Raw genomic sequence first — 16435 nt, 5'->3', positions numbered from 1 at the left:
TCTGTGGCTGCCGAATGCTCCTAATAAATAAAGCACCAGTGGCAAATTTTAATGTAGTTTTCAAAATATTAACACTAGATAAATATTTGAAGAATCATCAGGCTTAAAACACATGTTAATTTGCAGCATAAATATTTTAAGGGCGCAGACTTCCCCCTCCTTTCCCCACGCTTGCCTGGCGCCCACTTCAATTTCTCCCCACTGCTCAGCGGTGTAATTCACGGTAATTCACGGCTGCACAGCCGGGCTGGGTGAGAATCAATAGCAAGGATTTAACTCCTGCTGATTCCCAAAAACAGTTCACCCTCGTGGTTCTAGCAGCAAATAATGATCTCTTAGATTAATGGGGAATTTGTCTCGCGTTGTTTCTCTCTCTTCCTACTCTGCCTGGTTTCTACAGCCAACCCAGAGACTGGAGGCTCTTCTTGCTGATGGCACCGAGCTGTGGATAAGGTGCAGGTCAGACACGGGGAAGGAGGTGAAGGTTTGGACGTGCAGCAGAGGGTAGGGAGTGTCCCACCGCTCGCCTTTCAGAGGCAGCGATCTCAGTTTTACCTGCAAATGCAATGCTCTGTAGCTCTTCAGCACCAACATCTCCAAGAGACCCCAGATGGAGCAGCATCTTTGCAGCAGACCCATCTCCAGGGGGATCATGCTGATTTACATCCTCAGCAGCTCGCTGACCTCCCTCCGGGTCTGCAATGCACCTGCAAGAGCTTCCCACAGGCATTTAAAGCCTGACAGATGAGTGCTGCACCCTGTACCACCAAAGCCTCTCTGGAAACCAGGCCTGAGGTGACCTGAGCACCCCAAAACTGGGGACACCTGGAAATTCTGCCTGCTGCCTCAGTTTTTCCATGGAAGGATTGAAGGACAAAAGAAAGAGGAAAGCACATGTTTCTGCCCATAGCCTGGATGGATTTAGCCTCTCTAGTGGTGGAGGAGACAGGCACTGGCCAAAGTGTCCTATCCCATAACAACTGTCTTCCATTGGAATTAAAAAAAAAAAAAAGAAATAATAATTAAAAAAAGAAATTTAAAAAAAAAATCCCTTTTTTAATAAAAAATTTCTGTGCTTATAAAACCTTTCTAGTCTTTCAAACAAGGAAAAAAATAAACAAGAGAAAAATGTTTCCTTGCTTTGTTTTTCTTCATTTTTGGTCACTCCTTTGCCATTCTCTCCCCGATCTGGAATAAGTGAAGAGAGAAAGGAGAGGAGGTGAGAAAACAAGATGCGATGTTTCTCATCTGTTTCCATTTTGGTTTTCAAATCCAAACTACCGGGTTTTCACTTGAAGGCTCAGGAATATTTTTAGGAATGATAGAAAAATGCAGTTTCATGCGCAGTGAAGGGCTGCGGCTGGCTCTGCCCCTCGCACCCAGCTGCTCTCCCTTCGCACCCGGCTGCCCTGGCCTCTCCGGCCGCTGCAGACGTGGGGCTTGGCTGACGGTGACCGCGGGGCAGGCAAGGTGCTGTGGCCGGCGATGGGAGACCCTGAGCGCATCTGATCAGGCTGAGGCTCTGAGGTAGGGAAATCACTTAGCATTTCAGAAAAGGAGCTCCCTACCTCACTCACAGGGAATATTTATTAGATTTGATGAAAGAGCAATTTAGCCTTTACACACACCAGGCACCCACTGACCTTTTATTTTCTTATTACCTCCTTTTACCCCCCCCCTACTGTTTCCGTATCAAACAACAATATATCAGGTTAAGCATAGCAAGACAAAACACTAAGGCACCAAGAAGTGCGTTAAATTGCTGCTTTGCAGGGCTGCTTGCACTGTCAAAGCAGCAGGAGGACAATGTATGATGTTCTTGCTCACACGCAGGATGCAAAATTCAAGTCCTGTGGTCACCGTTGCAGATAAAGTTTGCAGGTAAGCCCTGGCTCGTGGCAGAAGGCAGCGGCTGTTTTGCTGAGAAGGGGAGGTAAGGAGCAGTCAGGATGCAACCTCCAGCATTTGCAGTTGTTGTCCATGGAGATTATCCGTCCGTAAGAGAACTGTAGCATGAAAAGCCATTGCTGGGCTCAATGATGCCAGCTCCCAAGAGATTTCCTGATACAGTGGACTGGATTATGCTGGATGCCCAGGATTTATCAGCGCTTTCAATGGAGAGTCACCCTTCTCATTCCAGAAGCCTTCATCATTTAATAGCAGTTTATCTACAACAGGAGAGAAGAGTTTGCTGCTGCTTTATCTCCCTTCAGACTTTCAAGGCACCAATTCATTCCGCAAGGCAACAAGGAAACAGGGTCAGATGCCTTCAGGGCGAAAAAGAGATAGTGCACGTGGCAAGTCAATGTGCTCACTGGTGAATATTTCTCATGGGAGAAACCTGGTGAGTCAGTGAAACACAGTGGCACATGCATCCCGGCTGGGACACGGGGCCAGAAAAACCAAATGGAAAACTCAAACAACAGCAGAAAGATCTACAGAGACATTTGCGCCTGTCTAGGCAGGTCTGATTCCAGTACAGGACTCAAATTTTATAAAACAACCATTTAATCTATGGATATTTTGCTTAGGTGATGAATTGCAACCTCAGTGAAAGCCCCTCAACCACAAAGGCTTTAGAGAGCTAAACAGTAAATATTGGGAATTAAGTAGAATAAATATTAATGAAAGGAGTGCAGAAATCAATAATTTTTCCAGACAATCCTGTCATTGCTGTGCTCATCTATGTAGGGCTGTTGCATTTACCTCTTCTCTCGTGCCATAGGACCACGTGCTCAGGGGATTCATGCAGAGACGCAACCCCTGCCTGAGCAACGCAGAGGCCGGAGGAAGCACACGTTGCATGTGGAAAGGAAAAAGAGGCAGCAAACAGGAAGGGAGCAGGAACTGCAAAAGAAAAGGGTGGTTGTACCAATGTGGGATTCAAGGTGCAATAGGAATTGGTGCAAACCCCTCCGCTGGTTTCAGCGGCTGCAGGTCAAGCCCCGAGCACCGGGCCTTGGCACAGCCCAGAGCCGGCGTCGTTACGTAAAGGGCTGCGGAGAAGCCCGGGATGGGCTGGATGGAAGAAATTAATCCAATTACAGGATGAAGAGTGAAGGGAAAGAAAGGACATGTTTGGTCTGGAGCAAATCCCTAGAAGGCTTTAAAGCAGGGACAGCAAGAAAAGGACAAAAATGAATTCCAATGCAGGATACCCAGCTGCCACCAAGAGGAACAGGGGCCTCAAAATGGGGCAAAAGACAGGGGATGGGGCTCTTCAGCTGGCTGAGAGTGTGGCCAGGGCAGTGACGTGAGGGATTCTCCCTGGAAGACCCAAAGCACCACCAGGATGTGGCTCTCCTGGGAGCTGGAACACCAGCTTGGCTGTTTGTGGTCCTACAGGGACATTGGAGCAAGGAGCCAACCCCGCCAGGCCCTGCTGGAAAGCGGAAAACAAGCAAGCAACCCCCAAATTTCCTCTGCACTGTTTCCCAAAAGATTATAAACCAGCTGGCCATGTCACAGCAGTCTCCAGGCTTCCACAGAGAAAACCAAGGGCTCTGCACTAGAAATGAAAAAAAAAAAATTGACCCAGTTATGACAAAACGAAACAGCATGTATAAAGCATTGCTGCAGAGGGCTACAAACATCCACAATAAGGCCCTCAGGAATAACAGGGTTCAACTTCAAATGGGATTTACAAATTAAAAAGAAAAGAGCTGGATTATTTCTATTTGCCTAAACCCCCTTTTCTGACTGCTCAGCTGTTCCCAAAGCTGGGCCATGGCAGGCGCTGCTGGACGCTGCAGAACGGAGGTGGTTGGTGCTATGCTCTTGCATCCCTCTGGAATTAAAAGCAAGCCTTTCTTTTGCCTCTCTGACTGCAGTTAAGCACCTGCCTGCCACTAGTTGGGCAAAGCAGAGCTTGGAGAGAAGAGCTGGGCACAGATCCCTGACCCAGCTCTCCCTGTTAACACCTCCCTAACACCTACGCGGGTCGAAGAGCCCATAAAACACAACAAAAATCCAGCAAGGGTTTGGCTGCATTTTGCAAGACAGGAAGATCCCACAGGAGCGGACAGCATCTTCTCCCTTGCATTGTTCATCACCCTCATCAGAGGATGGCTTGCTCCCTTGCGCAGCTGCTAACATAAGAGAAATGTGCTTGTGCTGCTCGGATTTGTGGGGCTGTGCTGGCTGCTCGTCCCGTGGTGCTGCGTGGCCGGTGAGACTGTCTTGCAAACCTGCCTACACTGCCACAGCCCTGGTTTATCACTTAGTTAAAAGTGTTGACAGCACCACACGGAGTGGTGCAGGTTCACAGCTGAGCCGGGATTGCTCAGCTCCTTGGCAAGAAAATGACAGGTCCCAAAGACTTCTCTCTCTCCAAGGAAATCCTACAGTGCTTGCAGGGATGTTACCTGGATCAGCAGCAGGAGGAAAAGCCTGGGAGGTGACAGGGGCCTGCTTGCTTGCAAATACCATGTGAATGAGATGAGGTTGGCACTGGTGAAGCTCTCCCCACTTCCCAGCTGCCTTCTGGCTCTGGTGCATCCACCCCCTGTGAGGCTGTGCTGGTGGGGAGAGCCTGGAGAAGGACCTGTGACGGGGAACCTGCATGGAAAACAGGAGCTGGGATTCCTCCTGCCCAAAACCCGTGGCTGCAGCCCACTGGGGGCTGTGAGCAAGGCAGGAGACAGGCTTCTGTGTACCCATATTTTTTGGAAAAGAAGCAAGGGCATGGCACAAAGAACCTCCCTCTGCACCACCAGATCCTTGTCCTGGATGGATGTGACTGCAAGCCTGGAGGAGCAGCAGGCAGCCAGCCCCAGCGTTGCGGCTGCTGGCAGAGGGCACGGCTGCCTCCTTGGAGCCGCCAGCCATGGCCGAGTTAATCCCTGCTGAGGGAGGAACGGCCCACCGAACCAAATTGTAAATACATCTGTGTCCTCCTTCTCCCTGCCACACATTTAAATCTATTTGATCCACTCTAATGGATTGATCTACAAGTTTGTGCACACACATCCTGCTTTGGACGGGGCGGCTGGCAGCGCCTCACCCATCACGACCTGTCAGCTCCACTCAGCCTCACCTCCACCGGGAACGAATCCAATTACAGGATAAAGGGTTTTCTTCCCCTCCATATGGTCTCTATAACGCTCCGACTTTATCTTGCTTTAACCCCTTTCCTGGCGAGGGAGCTCACAAGCCCAGTGTAAGCGGCTCAGCGCTGCGGCCACGCGTGGCTGCTATCTGATATGGGGAAACGAGGTCTTCCCAGGGCAGCCGGGGGTACCAGCAGGCACCGCAGTATGTGCCTGCCCACGGGAGAGGAACGAGCCCCTCCAGAAGGGAGATTCAGGGCAGCACATTACAAAACCAGCCAAAAGCACAAAAGCGAGCTCAGCACCATTTTGCATTCAGCGTTGGTGTCCATGGCCAAGGTTCAAGGTCCTGTGCATTAGTCCATCACCAGAATTTAAGCACAGATGTTTGCTTCATGACTGAGTTCTATTGCTTTTGCATTTCTCTACGCCTTGCTTTGCAAATCAAATTTCCCTGCGTGCCCTTGGGCAAGTCACTCCCGTGCCTTTGCCCGAGCAGCAATGAAGAGCCTTGCACAGGGACGGGGAGAGGCACTCCCAGCTGCCACCGCTCCGGGAAACCCACCTCCCCCGGCACATCCGCGTGGTTTGCACTGCCTGTTGCTCAAGCCCAGTGAACCAACCATATCAGCTCGGTGCAAGTTAGTTATTTGATTTTAATTATCATTTCTTGCTTTACACAGGACATGAAAGCCCAAAGCAGCTCAGGGCTCCATCACACAATGTGCTGACAAACAATGAATAAGAGACAATCTCATCTCAAAGAGCTTAGCAAAGCAGAAAAAACCTGCAAGAAGGAAGAAAACCCTTCCTTTTCTTAAGGACAAACACAAAGAAAGCAAGCCTCTCCTCTCGCATTAAACAGGGCCTGAATTTTACTATTGCATTCTTTGTTGTAGAGTCAGCAAAGAAAACAATTGAGAGCTCCCTTGGAGACAGCCCGTAAAGTTTCCCTGCTAAGAGACACCAAATTAAAGCCATCACTTTCCATTTCTGTGACAGAGACACAGAGGGAACCAAGGTTGCACTCAGGACGCGTCCTGGAGGAACCAGCTATCCTCTCCGGTGTCATGTTCCTACACTGAGTTTATCTGAGGCCTTCGGCATTGCTCCGGCTGTGGCTGACCTGCGGAGAGCTCTAAATCCACCAGCCTCGGAGTATCGACCAAAACAGTGACCTCAGCTTGCAGCGGGAGAAAGCTGAGTCCATGAGGACAGCCGGGAAGGGACAGACCCCTGTTAGCATGGCAGAGGTGACTCAGGCTTACCTGCTCCGTATTCAGCTCCCAAAAAGGGGAAAGGTCCTGGTCCAGCTCTAGTTGAAGGTCAGGTGAAAGTCCTCTTGGTCCGGTTGTTGGCAGTCCTCTGTATGAAAGGCTTCTGGATACCATGCATGAAGCCAAAGTTGCACCACTGCTTAGCTGAAAGAAGGGGGTGGAGAAGTTTTGCACTGATCAAGGAAAAAATCTCTGTGCCAAAAATACTGCTGATGCTTTCCTCTACCACCCAAAACAGACTGTCATTTCACCTCTTCTCCCCATAGCCGTGCTTCATTTGTACAATTCTTTACTCTTTAGGAGAAGACAGAATACGGCAAAGATGTGGCAGAAAGTCTCACAGAGATGGGAGGTGAAAATTACTTTCTGGAAGATGAAAATTAACTTTCCCATGAGATAACTGTGTTCATATACAAAACCTTGGAGAAGCACCAGAGTTTTCAGATGCTGCTGGCACTGACAGCAAGGTCCAAGCCTTTTGAAGGTAGAAATCTTTTAGCTGAAAAGAGTTGCTTTCTACCATGGAAGCTGGGAGGGACACACTGGAATTGAGATGCACATCTGTTTATGTGTATTAACATTTCTGGGTTCTCCTTTAATATTCACTTAATTCTGCAAAAATGTGCCCAACTTTTGTATGTCCAGAAGCCTGACTATGGCCAGGAGAGGCATGAAATACATCCAGGGAAAGCTTTATGAGAAGTAAGGCCATGGGACTTCTCCACAAGAAACTCTTCCCTTCAAGGAAGACCTAGACTGGGAATTTCATGACTGCGGTTTAACAGGATGTGCAGTGAGATACCTTCTGAGAGGCACAGACATCCCACGGGGAGTCCTTGTCCTAGGGCACCTGAGGCTGATGTGACCCACTTATTCTCACCACATCCTAGTTCTGCTCCTCTCCAACATGTGCAGCCAGATCAATTGCAGGTCAGCAATTGGGACACCATTCATCCCACCCACACCTTCCGCTCCTGCCCTCTAGCTCTGAGACACTCCAGTCTTGCAAAAGACCTCATTCATCCAGCAAGACAGCATTGACTTTTTCCATCCACCTTGTCTTGGTAGAGGGCAGCGGTGAGAAAGAGGCTAACAGCTTACGGCATTAACAGATCAGGGCCATTAACACCACCAGATGTCAGAGATTAATGGAAGAGCTTCACTAAGGCGCCTTAGGCAGGTATCCTGGAGAAGGAGCATCCATGACCCAGAAGGAAGAAATGGGGAAAGACCTTGGATGAGATGGAGCATTGGTGCTCCAAGCTGGCACTGACCCTGCTGAGAAGGGTTTCAAGGTCTCATGTGTGCTGGGATGGGGATCCCACACCCCACAGTGAGTGCTAAGAGACTGGGAGAAGCTTCTTTCCATCCCACTTGCTCTCCCAGTGTGGCTACAGGCAGGTGCTGATCTCTCTGCGCTACCTCTGGAGGGAATTCAGGACATCAGCATTGCTGAGGTTTTACCTTCCCTTCCCCGAGGCACTCAGGCACTGCTTCTCCAGCAAGTAGTGGCACTTTGTCAGGCTGGTTTTAGAGCTGTGGCTAAGGACCCTCCCTAAGCCCCACCAGTCCTTGCAAAGCTGCAACCCAGACTGGCGTCCTACTTGCTGGGATGGGGAGGAGACTCGGGTGGGAAATGCTCACCACCAGCTCCCTGGGAGACAGGGAGTCGCACGGCTGATTGTGCCACATCCATCCCTGCTGGATGGTGTAATCCCCCCTGTCCTGCCAGAGATCCTTGGAGGATCAGCTGAATAACACAGATCCTTCAGCCCAGAGAGGAGGCAAGGCAGAAGAGAAAATTCACAGTCCTTTCCATTCTAGCACAACCAGGGCACGCAATTTGGGGCGTAATACAGCCAAGAGACCTGCCCCCAAAATGCTGTGTTTACCACAATTGCAGCCTTTGGGATGGGAAATGGTTTCCCCCCGTCTTTGCCCAGCTTTGTGCACAGAGGTGGCCCTTGGCCATGTTAGCAGAGCTCAGTTTTGCTCTGTGATGGGGACACGTATCCATATCAGGCAGCACCCACACTGAACCAGGCACCCAAAGCACAGAGCAGCCAAACAGCCAGAGCCGAGCCAACGGCTCAGACCCACAGAGCTCGGTCCAGTCTTCCCCCAGCGACCTCCCCAAGGCCAGTGGGACAGAGCTGGGCACTCCCCAGCCCCAAACACTCCCACGGAGTCCTTCAGCCACCCAGGGACACCCCAAGGGCTGTGACCCCTGTGGACCCAAGCATGGACCCATTTCCCCATCAATCACCCAAAGGAGCGGCTCCCCAACTCACCACTGCTCCTCCTACCTTTGCCCCTCATTCAAAGGGCTCCCCACCCCATCCCTTCCTCCCCCCGACTCCTTAAACAATATTAAACACTTAATGGCAATTAATACGCTTTAATGCAGGTTTTGGGGCCAACTGGCTGCTTAGAGGGTGCTTAAACCATCAACCCCTCTCAATCCCGTTGCCCTTGTCACACAAAGTTAGCCGAGCCCCTAATCCAGCCTCCCCCCGCGCTCCCTCGAGGAGGCCGAAGGGTATAAAACCTCCCCTGGCACGCGGGCACCGCCAGCCCTCGACGCGGAGCAGGGGCAGCGCACCACCTCCCGTCCCCTCAGGATTTACTGTTCTTATTAATTTATTCTTTTTTATTTGGGGGGGTGGGAATCCTTTAGTTGGGTATTTTCCACATTGCGGGGGTGGGGCTTCCCTTTTTTTTTTTTCCCTTCAATTTGGGTTGAAGCAAAATTAATTACAAAAAACAGAGTGTTTGATTTTTAAAAAAAACCTTAAAAGCAAAGCAGCTGCCATAACATTGGCAGGATGAATGGGACAGAAGGTATCAATTTTTACGTGCCTATGTCCAACAAGACAGGGGTGGTGCGAAGCCCCTTCGAGTACCCCCAGTACTACCTAGCCGAGCCCTGGAAATACCGTGTCGTGTGTTGCTACATCTTCTTCCTCATCTCCACCGGTTTGCCCATCAATCTCCTCACCCTCCTGGTCACCTTCAAACACAAGAAGCTCCGGCAGCCGCTCAACTACATCTTGGTCAACTTGGCGGTGGCTGACCTCTTCATGGCCTGTTTTGGCTTCACGGTCACCTTCTACACTGCCTGGAACGGCTACTTTGTCTTTGGACCTGTCGGCTGTGCCGTGGAGGGCTTCTTCGCCACGCTGGGAGGTGAGTGCTGCGGGGTGGGATCTTGGGTCTAAGAGCCAGGCTTGGCAGTGGGTGATCTTGCTTCTTTAGGGCTTCAGGAGCCCGATTCCACCCCTTCATCATGCTATTGGGATGGTTGCGATGTATGCAGCATCCCTCCCATGCAGAAAGCCATCTTGTGTGCTGCTGCGGTGCTGCAGCTTGTTGCATGGGGCAGAGCTCGCCATGTAGGTGCTGCTTCCCTGTGGCTTAAAGACGGGGATAAAAAGAGACATTTATGCAAGTTTGATCTTGATGCCAAGAAGCGCCTATCTCACAACTAGCAGGGCTGCTGCAAGGAAATGAACACCAGGAAGGGATCCTTGTTTGCAGGCTCAAGCCTGGGGCCATCTGGCCACGCTGCTCTGCATGCATTCAGGGGGTCTCATGCCAAAGTTGCACGGCTAGCAGAGACCTGCTGGGGATGACCACATCATGTCCTTGAATCAATGTCAAGCATCTTTGCCAAAAACCTTTTCTTGGGAAAAGGTGAAGCATTTGGGAGGGTTTGGGGAGGGAAGATACATAGCTTGGGAGGGGGACCACTCAGGAGAGGGACCCCGCAGAAGTGGTATGGGCATGGAGAGGAGGAGTTCAAGACAAGGAGAGGGATCACAGCTTACTTAGACTTGGCAGCTCTTAACCAGAAGAGAAGAGCAGCAGCGTGGAGGGAAAGGTGGATTCAGGGTTGCACAGAGCTAGGGAAACCAAGCCCAGGCTTTGCAGCAATTGCTCAGCTCTTGTCCCAGTTGCACCCGATTTGGGTGCCCTTGGGAGCTTCCTTATTTCACTTTTCAGGGACATGAGAGCCGCTAACGCTTCACCCTGTAGAAAGCCCCCGTGCAAAACAGGGAAAATTCATTTTGCACCCTGTGCCCACGCAGCCAGCCGGGCCCACATGACACCTCGTGATGGATCTGACAACTGCTAATCCTTGCTGCAGAGATCCATAACCACTGCAAGGACTTCACTTTTTTTTCCCCTAAATGGGGCAATTTCCCGCAATGATGCTGATCTAGGAAGAAAAGCAAAAAAAAAAAAAAAGCATATTCTGCCAGGCAAAAGCAAAGCTAAATGTCCTGATCTAAGCCAAGGACCGAGGAAGGGCTTGGTCTCGGGGTCAGATCATACGGGTCTGCACCATTTCTGATCAAGTGAGCCTGTGGGCTTTCAGGCAGCGTTACTTGCCTTTCCAGTGTTTGGATCTAGTAAAGAACAAGGAGGGTCCTGTTCACAGGGAAGAAAGTTTGATGGGAAGCAGCTACTGTGCGAGCAGCAGGTCTCCAGCGAATCCTAGCACAGGGTGTAGTTATCAGCAGATTATCACAGCTGGGGGCATTAGCAGGCTTACAGCGCCGACTAAACGCTCCCAATCCCCTGAAGTTTAATTATCCCTTATAAATACATGTGCACGCATGCCCACCCACGCAGCCTCCCCCGTACACCTCCCTCTGATCCAGCACTGGCGGAAGACTCATGAAATACGTCGTTGCTGGAAATTCTGCTTCCTCACGCCCAGGTGGAATTCACCCCCTTGATTTTTAAATTATTAAAAACCCACGATGATCCCCCCCCTCCTCCATCACCAGCATCTCGCTGCGGCACAGACGCTCCCCTCGGCTCCCAGACCTTTTGCACGTTATGGCCGGGAGACTCTCAGTTATTGGGTAAGATGCTGGTTATCCCTTGCTGATCCCCAGCTCCTCAGTTCCCTCTCCTCTTTGCTGCAACCGCGAGACCATGAAGGGAAGATCAAGCCCAGAGGAGCTCTTACTACCACTGCACGCTCTCGCTTTGTCTCCCTCCCGCAGGCCAAGTTGCCCTGTGGTCCCTGGTTGTCTTGGCCATAGAGCGCTACATCGTCGTCTGCAAACCCATGGGAAACTTCCGCTTCTCCGCAACCCATGCCATGATGGGCATTGCTTTTACCTGGGTAATGGCCTTTTCCTGTGCCGCTCCACCCCTCTTTGGCTGGTCCAGGTGAGTCAGAGGATGCTCAGCAGCAGCCCCAGCTCCTGTGCAAACACCCCGGTGGGACAGGAGATGCACTCGGGGCTCAGACATGAAATTCCTTGGGCTCCAGGCGAGAGAGGCAATGGGGCAAGTCAGAACAGAAATGGGACCTCAGCTGTCAGTCTCACGATGGCTTGGTGTCCCCTAACCAAAGGCAGCCACAGCCTCAGCATCTCCAGCTGCAATAGCCCTTCGTGCTCCCTTTATGTTCTGCAGAGAAAGAGGGGCTTCCACAGGCATGGCTCGTCTCACCCATGCTGCGAAGAGCCCATTTCTGGCCATAAAGAGCATTTGGACAACCAGTCCAGCAGGCAAGGCTGCTCTGCGGAGGCAAACCTGGCCTTGCTGATATGCTGCCACCCCAGCATTGCTCCTGGGAGCCCTGCAGCACCTTTCCCACCACCCCTGCCCCACTGTCCCCCTGAGCCCATCTGTCCTGCTCCCAGCACCGCAGCACATTTCAGCTCCCCACCAACAAAAGCCCCCCCAACAATAACAGAGGCGATGCTGGCTGCTCACACCACACGCTGCTCATTAGGCTCCAGCAAGCGTGTCCTCCGGGCACCTAAATCCAATGTCTGTGGCTCTTGCATGCACCCACATCCCCAGCCAGGAGCCGATGCAGCAGCCAAAGGCCACGCGGAGCATAAGGGAGGAGCTGAGGTGGTGCCGGTAATTTCTCTAATGCTGCAGCTCCGGCCCCTCCTGACACCCCACTGCAGAGCTGTCCTGTGGGGTCATAGCAAGCTCCTACCAGCCCTTTGGGCACTTGCCAGAGGTGACTTTGGGGCAGCAAAGTCCCTTTACCATCCACCTGTGATGATGCACAGCCAGATGGTCCCTCTGCAGCCTTCAGCTGGGCTCCTTGAATTGGGATCCCTGCCCAGGCAGCCGGTCCTTGGCTCCCAAGCAGACCCGAGCTGCACCCCTTTGAGCCAGGGCCCCTCCAGACACAGGCTGTGCGTCCCTCCACCCTGTGCAGCAGTGGGGATGAAGCCCTCAAGACCTTGGACCCACCAAGCCAGCGGCTCCTGTCCCCACTCAGCATCCCTCCATCCACAGAGGGAGAGCAGGTGGCTCCCGGCAGACAAGTGCTCAGCCATGTAGGAAGGAAATAAATAGCCCATTCCCCGTGGGAGGGAGCAAGTGTCACAACAGACTGATGCTATGTGCCCAAGCACAACATGTCAGCACGGCTAGCTGCTGGCCCCGAAGGAGCCGTGCGCTGCAGAGCCAGTGAGGCCAGGTGTGTGGGGTGCAGAGGAGAAGCCAGGGAGGAGCTCACCCAAAACACACATGCCATGGAGCATCCTCCATCCTTGGGGAAATCAGTCCCCAGGTTGAACCCCTCCCGTCGTCCCCAGGGAGGGTCCTGGCGAAGATCCTAACCTTTCTCACTGGCAGATACATGCCGGAGGGGATGCAGTGTTCCTGCGGCCCCGACTACTACACCCACAACCCTGACTACCACAACGAGTCATATGTCCTCTACATGTTCATCATCCACTTCATCATCCCAGTCGTGGTCATTTTCTTCTCCTACGGGCGTCTCATTTGCAAAGTCCGAGAGGTAACGTTGGGAGGGGATGAGTGGGGACAGGGTGGGCAGCTTGGGTAGGAGAAGGGAGGTGGTCTGGGGGTGGAAAGCTGCAGGGTGCCCCTCACCACCCCCTCTTCCCACAGGCAGCTGCACAGCAGCAGGAGTCAGCCACAACCCAGAAAGCCGAGAAGGAGGTGACACGGATGGTGATCCTCATGGTGCTGGGGTTTATGCTGGCCTGGACGCCCTACGCCGTGGTGGCATTCTGGATCTTCACCAACAAGGGAGCGGACTTCTCCGCCACGCTCATGGCAGTGCCTGCTTTCTTCTCCAAGAGCTCCTCCCTCTACAACCCCATCATCTACGTCCTCATGAACAAACAGGTGAGATGCCCCATGTCACGCAGGGCCAACCTCTGCCCTTGGCTAACTGGCACGCCTAGGGTCACCGCAGGCACCTTGCTCCTCCCCATAAGCGACTGCATCTCAGCCTGGGGGAGCAGCAAGCTCGGGGGTTGTTGGCAGCACTCTATGGCAGCACATCCCCGCTGGCCCCCGGTGCCATCACTCTCCATTTCTCTCCCTCCTTCAGTTCCGCAACTGCATGATCACCACAATCTGCTGCGGCAAGAACCCCTTTGGGGATGACGAAGTCTCCTCTGCCGTATCCCAGAGCAAGACTGAGGTCTCCTCCGTCTCCTCCAGCCAAGTATCACCTGCATAGACCATGGACAGTTTGAACTGGGGCGACCTGCCGAGCTCGGGGACTGAGACAAACACTCACGCACCCACAGTCTGATTTCATGGAGTCACTCCCTCGTGCACAGACACCCTCCCCTGCACAAGCAGTTAGCCCAGGTCCCTTTCCCAGCTCCCGGGAGCTGGTCAGCTTTTGGGGACTGTCCCTACCTGCCCCAAGCACCAGCAAAATCCCCTGCTTTGTTCACATTGTGTTAAAACAGCAGCAGCCAGTGGGAAAACCCAAATTGCGATATTTTCCTCCCCGCCGCTCTGAAAACACACTCCCTGCTCGCATCACCTTTCCCTGGTGCTCGAGGGAGTGTCGCAGAAGCATTTGGCCCTCATTTGCAAAAACTAAGTATGCAGACAAAGCACCATTGCAAAAACCCCAGAAGCACAAACCTGTGGCTGGAGCAGTCCCGGCTGCCCCTTGCCAGCACCTGAGCCTGGGGCTTGCCGGAGCTGCGCACCCCGCTGCCGGCACAGCCGATGGAAATCAATACCCGTAGTCTTTATAAATCAATATAACAAATGGAGCTGGGAGCAGGCTTCACTTCAAGCCCAACTCCCTGTATCCCCAAGACAACACTGTAGATATTTTTTTTTTTTTTTTTGTCTTGGAACCTGTAAATATTTGCTCACATACTTTGAAGTCTCTATCTTTCTCAGCCCTTTCTCGTCCTTCTCCCGACTCCAAGGCAGAGAAACCATCTTTCACCTCCAGTCCTGCCAGCTGGACACACACGGCCAACCTTGGAGGGTGGGACCGGTACCCAAGCGCTTTCCTGTACATATTTTATAAATAAATAATATGGTGTCAGCACAAGGACTTCTACAGTCAAGAAGTAGGGATTAAAAAATAAGAAATAAACAGAAGCAGCACAGAGAAAAATACAGGTGCTCAGTCCTTGTCCTTTCTCCTGGGCTGCGCTGACAAGACACCGATGTCCAGCTGAGAAAACGCGATGCTGCTGTTGGAGACGCAAGCCTGGAGCTGTCTCGAAAGCCATGGCAAGGGGACGTGTGGGTTAGACCAGCCTCGATCACAGAAGAGAGAGCAGTGACTGTCCCCAGCAAGGCGACAGCCCCATTAGCTGGAGCACCAAAGGGCTTTGGGAGGCAAAGAGAGGCACAGACAGGGCACAGGGCAGCCGGTGCCACCGCTTGTGCCACGGCCCTTGCTGCCCAGCCTACCACCAGCCATTATTTTTTCAGCCTTTAATATTTAAGCATCCCCCACGTAGCCTTAAATAAAGCTTCAGCAGAGAGCTTTTTGCAGAGTTCAAGTTCCCCTCCCCGCGGGGCCCTTCGAGTCAGCGTCGTTAAGGAATTGGCAGAGTCAGGGAAAAATTGTTCCCTGTGTCAGTGAATTTGTTACCGAGCTGGCTGGAGAGCAATCCCGAGCGCGTTCGCTGCCGGGGCTCTCGCCCTCTGCCACCCTCCCCGTTCAGCGCACGTGTTCCCCCTCCCAGGCCTTTTTCCTCCTTTTTTTGGTTCAAAGCAACCAAAAGTGGTGGGAAGCCCGAGGCTCACCACTGGGAGGGGGGTGCAGGAATAGAAACCACCTTTTGCTCCAAACCACCCGCGCAGCCGTGCCCTGGGGAGCAGGGGAAGGATGCAGCCCCCAGCCCCAGCTCTCCGGGCACGCTCCTGCCTCTGTGCCCCACGTCCACCCAAACTGGGGGCTCCGGGCCAGGGCCCGATGCTGGGGTCACGGCAGAAGCAGGTCTCGGCACCACTCCTGCACCGACAGCTACACTGAATAATTCATGGCCCACTCTCCCCAGGTCTCAGGAGCCTCCTTTCCTTCGCCTACAAAGCAACAAGCCCATTTCCTTTTGTTCTTTGAAGCGAGGGAGAAGCAGAGGAGCGGAGGCACCGGGGCTTTTTTATAGTGAGTGATTGAACACGCCGTGTGCGAAGGAGGCCTCCTCGGCATTGCTTATCTCACCCCCTAGACTTTTGAGTGCAATATATTATGGGAACACAACCCTCCATACCCACATGCCCTGAACAGAGCATGGTGCCTGGCTGTGTATCCCCCCACACTTTTTTTTTTTTTCTTTTTTAAATGCTGCAGTTATAGTTGAGGGCTGCTTGCCTTTTGCTGCCGTGCAGTGATGCCGGAAGAATTCACAACGATGTAGCAGACCCTGAAGGGGGATAACAGCAGCGCATGACCCCTAACAGGGAGCTCCGGAGAGCCAGGGAACACCTCGGGGTGGGCTGAGGCTTTGCAGCTGCATTTCCCATGGGTGCGAGAGGGATGGAGCAGAATGCCCGGCCCCCGTGGTGCTGCAGCTCACCAGGCAGCGGCAGATGCTGGCAGCGGTGCCTTCTGGCTGCCCCCACCCACGCTCAGCTGCCAGCTGCCTCGCCAGATGTGTCACCACCCGCAACACCGTGGTGGACAAGCGAGCACCGTTTGCAAAGCCGGCCGAGGTCACGAGCACCCTGCCTGCTGCCGCAGCCCCAGGGATGCTGCGTAGAGGGCATCGTCTCCAGCAGAACAGCTTTACCTCTTTGGTGCAGCCACCCCGCTGCAAGGAGCCTTCCCGAGGTGGACGTTGCCCAGACAGGCTGTGCACATGCGGGATCCTGAGCGCAGCTGGC

At 52.8% G+C, this 16435-nt stretch overlaps 1 protein-coding gene across 1 annotated transcript; it reads left to right on the top strand.

Annotated features, from left to right (window-relative positions):
- The first annotated feature begins 9150 nt into the window (after nt 1-9150).
- Nucleotides 9151-13805, top strand: LOC104030584 (green-sensitive opsin). Its single transcript, XM_009482323.2, has 5 exons — nt 9151-9511; nt 11341-11509; nt 12947-13112; nt 13226-13465; nt 13674-13805. Exons 1-5 carry the CDS (start codon nt 9151-9153, stop codon nt 13803-13805), a joined length of 1068 nt encoding a protein of 355 aa, XP_009480598.1.
- The last annotated feature ends 2630 nt before the right edge of the window (nt 13806-16435 follow it).

This window comes from Pelecanus crispus, chromosome 17 (genome assembly GCF_030463565.1).
Source record: "Pelecanus crispus isolate bPelCri1 chromosome 17, bPelCri1.pri, whole genome shotgun sequence".
Taxonomy (NCBI): Eukaryota; Metazoa; Chordata; class Aves; order Pelecaniformes; family Pelecanidae; genus Pelecanus; species Pelecanus crispus.
This window is presented reverse-complemented; position numbering and strand designations above follow the sequence as displayed.